Source organism: Eimeria acervulina, genomic scaffold, assembly GCF_000499425.1.
Source record: "Eimeria acervulina Houghton genomic scaffold, Eah_scaff845, whole genome shotgun sequence".
NCBI lineage: Eukaryota > Apicomplexa > Conoidasida > Eucoccidiorida > Eimeriidae > Eimeria > Eimeria acervulina.
Genome location: NW_013549565.1, coordinates 3666 through 9900, shown reverse-complemented (window position 1 = coordinate 9900; position 6235 = coordinate 3666). Strand labels below are relative to the sequence as shown.

Below are 6235 nucleotides of genomic sequence, written 5' to 3'. Positions count from 1 at the left end.
ATAAACAACAACATCGAGAAGGAGGTCTTTGCTGCGGTGTTGTAGTTTGTCTCCTCCACCGCTGAAATGTCTCTTTCTCCTGCTTCTTCTGTTGCTCCTTCTCTGCGCTCTACGCGAAGCTCAGTAGCGGCCTTTCTAGATTCAGAGATCCCCAACCCTAGCCCCCAGCAGCAGCAGCAGCAGCAGCAGCAGCAGGGTGTCAGAGGTCGTTCTTCTCGTTTTTCTTCTTTGTCTGAATCTTATCGCTTTACCGACGCCTCTTCTTGTGCTTCAACTCTTCTATCTGCTTCTAATGTCCTTATAGTTCCTGGGTTTGGTGCTGCTAGCAGCAGGTGTGGGGCGGAGTTAAGAGAGACGCTGCTGCTGCTGGTGCAGCGTGGAGTGTATGCACAGGTAGCTGTAAGCCCCGCAGCAGGTCTATTCCCCGGGCATATATCTTTATATCTTCAAGATATACCTGATGCACTGATTATAACTGGGGACGAAGCAGCAGAGAGGCTGCTGCAGCAGGTAGATGTGTGTCTAGTAGTAGGAGCTAGCGATGTTGTAAGCCCTCTTGTGCTGCATGCAGAAAAGCCCCAAAAGGGATTAATAATTGAAGCCTGGAGAGCAGAGAAGGTTATTTGTCTCTTACGATTAACAGGTCCTTTATCCAACCCTAAGTACAACAACCCCACCTTTAAAAGCCCCAATGCATGCATCTTTAGAGGAGACGCAAAGAAATCTCTTCAGGCAATTATTGGTTGCATGCGACAGCAGCAGCAAACCAGCCCCAATGGAGGCCCTAATAGATGGCCTCCTTCACTTGGGGTGTACGCACACCGCAACGCAGAAGAAGAAGAACTCTCTTCGCCCTCGCGCTGGCCACCCCACACTCTTCATGTTGGATTCTTACGGGATCGTCTCCAGCTGGGATCGGGATCGGGGATCGTCGCCATCGATCCCCGTGGGGTGCGGCGTCTGAGGCAGCTGGGCATTCTCCCTATAGTGGAACGGGCGTCTGAAAAGGAGACACTTAGCAGCAAAGGAGACAAAAGGGACTACGAAGAAGACACAGAAAATAAACAAGAAAAACAACAACAAGAAGAGCCCTTCACCGATGAAGAATATCGATTAGCTGGCGCCCGTCTAGCAGATCTAAACGAAGTGCTAAACCTAAATGTCCTTGTACACCCCACAGTCCCCCCCTTAGAGTACTTCCTAGAACCCAGCAGCAGCAGCAGCAGCAGCAGCAGCAGCAGCAAGGGAGGAGGAGCAGCAGTGAGGCCAGGGGGGGTATTGATATGCTGCATCTCCCCGGGTGAGTGTGAGGGCCTTCTGGATGTGCTTGGGCGTGGGGGTTGGTCTCTACTGTCTCTTCTTGTCTCTTCTTCTTCTTTGCATTTGAGGGGTATAGCAGCATTAGCGGAGCTGGAGATGCTGCGGGGGCAGCAGGCGCTGTTGCGGTGTATGTACAGCCTACCACGGGTTATGAAGGGCCTCACAACTGCAGCAGGAAGAATAAACCCTGCTGTTGTTCTCGTATTAGGGGCGGGGCCTGGGGGGCTGCATGCAGCAGCAGCTGCATGCAAAGCAGGTGCTGAGGTGTATGTATTAGATCCTCGAGTGAGTGTAAAGACAACAGTAGAATCAATTGGGGCTGTCTTTCTTTCATTTCTTTGTTCATCTGCTTCATGGGAGGCTTTAAGTATATTAAACGGTACTTCTAATAATAAATTACAAGAGACTCTACGCATGCATGTATGTAGAAGCGACATTATTATATCAGCCCCAGATACAGAAGCATTCATAGGGGGCCCCCCTCCTCCTCTTATACCCCAGGCTTGGTCTTCTCAAATGAAGCAAGGAGCTGTCCTCATCGATTTAAGGGCGAGACACCCCAAAGCACTGCCAGGCTGGTACGGTTCCATTCAGCTCTCCCCTCGCGCACAAGGGGGCCCCCATGGGGGCCCCTCTGAAGGTGGCCTTAAGGGGGGCCCCCAAGGGGGGCCCCCCGAGGGAGGCCTTAAGGGGGGTCCCCAAGGGGGGCCCCCTGAGGAAGGCCTAAAGGGGGGCCCCCCTGAGGGAGGCCCAGAAGGGGGCCCCACTGAAGGAGGCCTAAAGGGAGGCCCCCAAGGGGGGCCCTCAGGGGGGGGGCCCCTAGGAGAGGATAAGGGGGTTGAGATTACTGTCTTAGATGGAAGTGCGCTGGAGCAGACGATCCCGAAGGAAATGATTAGAGTGCTGTCTTCGAGTGTATGCAGCTTGCTGCAGCAAATGAAGACAACAGCAAATCCCTTTATTTCATTGCCGCAGGAGACAGGAGACACCGTGCTGCAGCAGCTGCTGCTGCTAGACAGGGGGGCCCCCAACCTCCACCGCAGCTGCTCAGTGTTTAGGGGCAGGAAGACTTTCTCTCAGTTACAATTCGCCAGCAGCAGATTCAACTCTTTTGATGCTCTTCCTGCTGCTAATCCTGCTGCTGCTGCTGCTGCTGCTGCTGCTGCTGCTAACGGCAGCAGCAGCAGCAGCAACGAAAAGGGGACGCAAAAGGAATAAAAGGCGACATCAGCAGCAAACAACTTCAATCAAAACGAAGTCTAGTTCGTCAAACCCACGGGTATAAACATAGAAGGGGGCCCCCAAGGGGGTTGCTGCTATTTGCTGTGCAGCTGTGGAAGGGGGGCCCCTGTTCAGATATTTCTTTTGCCTCTTCAGCTGTATGCTGAGGGGCCCCCTAAACCCTCTTCTTGAAGGCGACTTCCTTCCGTTCATTGAGGAACAAAGAAAGACCCTCTATCCGCTCTTTTCTATGGGTGTTGGGGTGTACAGTCACCTCAACCTATATATATATATATATACATTATATATACATATATACATATATATTCACAAATATATACACACATAATATATATATATATATATATATATATCGTGCAGTCGAGACCTTGCTTGCTGCGCTTCTATGCATCTGTCTACCCTCCCTGCCCTGCAGCAGCAGCAGCATTAGCAGCAGCTGCAGCAGCAGCAGCAGCGGTGCTGTCTGTGGGGGAAGGGTCCGGCACCGTGTTGCTGCTGTTTTCCGTTTGTGTGTGCTGCTCTGGCAGCAACACCACTGCAGCAGCAGCATCAGCAGCAGCAGCAGTGGATCTCTTGCGTAGTTTGTGAAGCAGAACGCCTCTAGCAAGTTTGCTGCTGTACAGGGGAACGGAGGAGACACTTCGACGGGAGACGATCCCAGCCTCCGACACGATCCCAACATCTTTGTGGGGCCCCACAAAGGCTAAGCAGCAAACTTCATCTCTGCTCCCTTCTCCTTCTCCTTTACCTCCTCTCTTCGCGTCTCCCTCAGAGGGGGCCCTATGGGGGCCCCCCTCTTGGAGGCCCTCCCCTTGGGGGCCCCCCTCTTGGAGGCCCTCCTCATGGGGGCCCCCCCCTTGGGGGCCCCCTTGGGGGCCCTCCTCATGGGGGGCCCCCTGGGGGCCCTCCTCATGGGGTCCCCCTTGGGGGACCTCCTCATGGGGGCCTCCCTGGGGGCCCTCCTCATGGGGGCCCCCCTGGGGGCCCCTCTCCTGGGGCCCCTTCCCTTGGGGGCCCCCAAGGGCCCCCTCAAGAGGTATGTTTTGAGTATTTGGGGAGAAGAGTGGAGAAGGAGGGGAGATGCGGATGACTGCAGCGCCGAGGCCTCCTCTTCTTTGAATTCGGAGTTGGTTAAGGGAGAGGCGTTTGCCTGCATGCGCATGCAGCCCCAAAACAAAATATATATATATATATAATGCAGCATTCAATTGCAAGTGGTGAGCGGCAGAGATATTATTTTTATTTCTATGGGTATTAATGCAATAGGCCCTCTGGGATAGCAAACGGAGACATATATATATATATATCTATATATCTATATATATATATATATAGAAAGATAAATACCTATATAGATATATAAACATATAAATATATATATATATATATAGGGAGAGAGATAGATAGGGAGAGAGAGAGAAGTAGAGAGTAAGAAATAGAGGTAGAGGGCGAGAAACAAGCAGAGACAGAGACAAAGACAGAGACAAAGACAAATAGTTGTTTGGCGTGTCTGTACACACCGTAGGCCCTCTTAGTAAGCAAAAGGAGACAGTCTCCTTCAGGGTCTGCGCTAGGGGGCACGAAGGAGACAGCCGCAACCTTGTCTCCTTTCCTTCATACAAACAAACATAAACAAACAAATGAACAAAGACATTAAACACCAAACAAACAAACAAATACATAGAGACAATAAACAGGAGATAGAGAAGGAGACAGCAAAGGAGACAGATATATTTAAGCAGACAGAGATATTAAAGCAGACAGAGAAGCAGACAGAGAATCAGATAGGAGACAGAAGTGGAGACAGCAGAAGATATACAAAGGAGACAGGGGCCGGGAAGGAGACAGAGAAGGAGACAGAGAAGGAGGCAGTAAGGGTGACAGTAAATGAGATATTAAAGGAGACAGAAAGGAGACAGTAAACGAGACATTAAAGGAGACAGAAGGGGGGAGAAGAAGAGACAGGCAGAGGGACAGCGAACAGCAGAGACAGCCAAGGAGGCAGACGAGGAGACGGCAAAGGAGACAGCAAAGGAGACAGCAAAGAAGCAGCAGCTGCCTCCTTTAAGGCGAGCAGCAGCTGCAGCCGTCGAGAGCAGCAGCACAAGAAAGGGAGACAGAAATAGAGACAGAGAAAAAGAGAACGAGCACCAAAAAACAACAAAGACAAAGACACAGACAAACACAAAGACAGAGAAAGAGACAGAAACATAAACGGAGGCAAAAGGAGACAGGTACAGAGACAGAGGCAGAGACAGAGGCAGAGACAGAGACAGAGAGACAGAGACAGAGACAGAGGCAGAGACAGAGATGGAGACAGAGATGGAGACAGCGTTGAAGCAGCAGAGGAAACAGAGACAGACAAGGAGACAGCGATGGAGATAGAAAAGGCTGAGGTGTACATACAGCTGAGATCTGCTAGCTGACCTTAGAGATATCCCCTTGAAGCCTCTTGAAAGAAAGCCAGAGGTGGGGAGACACCCCAAGCGAAAACGAAGAGCGCGGCCCTGCGCTGTTGCTGCAGTGGAGACAGAGACGGAGAGAGACAGACAGAGAGAAAGAGAGATTGAGAGAGACAGAGACAGAGAGATTGAGAGAGACAGAGACAGAGACAGAGACAGACAGAGAGAGACAGACAGAGACAGAGACAGAGAGAGATAGACAGGAAGAGAGATTGAAAGAGAGACAGGGACAGACAGAGAGAAGGACAGAGAAAGCGACGGAGACAGAGACAGACAGAGACAGAAACAGAGACAGATACATTATCAGACACTGCATGCACGTACACCTGAGAGGAGACACTTCGTTCCTCTTTTAATAAAAACATCAAAAGCGTCAAGCCCCATTTAAGTGGGCCTCAGACAGGTGTCTCCCTATACACCTGAAAAGGGGTCTCCTCTTCTTACCCACGACAACAGAGCCTTCATCAGCTGTCTCTGCAGCTTCTTCTGTCTCCTTCTCTGTCTCTGTCTCTGTCTCTGTCTCTGTCTCTTCATCCGCTTGTCTATCTTTCTCTGTCTCTGTTTCTGTCTCTATCTCTGTCTCTGTTTCTGTTTCTGTCTCTGTCTCTGTCTCTGTCTCCCTTTCTGCAGTTTGTCTGCCTTTGCTGCTGCGGGGGTCGATGCAGCAGGCAGCAACGCGATCTGCTGGCAGCAGCTGCAGCAGTTGCTGCATGCGGAGTCTCCTTTGTCTCTTTTCACTCTGTTTAGACAGCAGCAGCAGCAAAGAGACAGCTTTTATGTGTCCCCTCTCCGTGCACAGCAGCAGCCGCCCTGCTGTCTCTTCTTTCTTAACAGGCAAGATGCAGCAGAGACTATCATCATGCTTTGCTGTCTCTCCTGCTGCAACAGCAGCAGCAGCAGCAGCAGCAGCTCGGCGGGGAGTCCTGTAAGCCCCAGCAGCAAGAGGAGATGCTGCTGCTTTTATTGAATGTCTCTGCAGCAAAGAAGCGCTAATCCCTAAGCAGCGGCCGTCTCTAAAAATAAACAGCAGCCAGTCGTGGCCTCTGCATGCAGCTGCTGCTCGTACCCTGCTGCTGCTGCTGCTGCTGCTGCTCTTGCTGCTGCTGCTGCTGCTGCTGAAGAGCCGCGTGCCTTTGCTCGTCTTCCCCTGCAAATAGACGGAGGCCTCCGCCACCTTTTTGTATAAACCCTCCTCCGTAGCTAACACCAAA

The 6235-nt window shown here is 51.5% G+C and overlaps 2 protein-coding genes across 2 annotated transcripts in view; one reads left to right on the top strand and one right to left on the bottom strand.

The window, feature by feature from the left end:
- Positions 1 to 66: 66 nt before the first annotated feature.
- On the top strand, positions 67 to 2538 carry EAH_00050460 (hypothetical protein, conserved; the record flags this gene model as incomplete). Its single annotated transcript, XM_013394270.1, has 1 exon — positions 67 to 2538. The coding sequence occupies one exon, from the start codon at positions 67 to 69 to the stop codon at positions 2536 to 2538; it is 2472 nt and encodes an 823-aa protein (XP_013249724.1).
- Positions 2539 to 2957: 419 nt separating this feature from the next.
- Positions 2958 to 6235, bottom strand: part of EAH_00050450 (DNA gyrase subunit A, putative) — a gene marked incomplete at both ends in the record, with an annotated part of 6876 nt that continues 3598 nt past the window's right edge. The window contains 2 exons of the mRNA XM_013394269.1: positions 2958 to 3712; positions 4083 to 4174. Of these exons, the coding sequence (XP_013249723.1) occupies positions 2958 to 3712; positions 4083 to 4174 (847 nt within the window). The remainder of the gene's footprint in view (positions 3713 to 4082; positions 4175 to 6235) is intronic.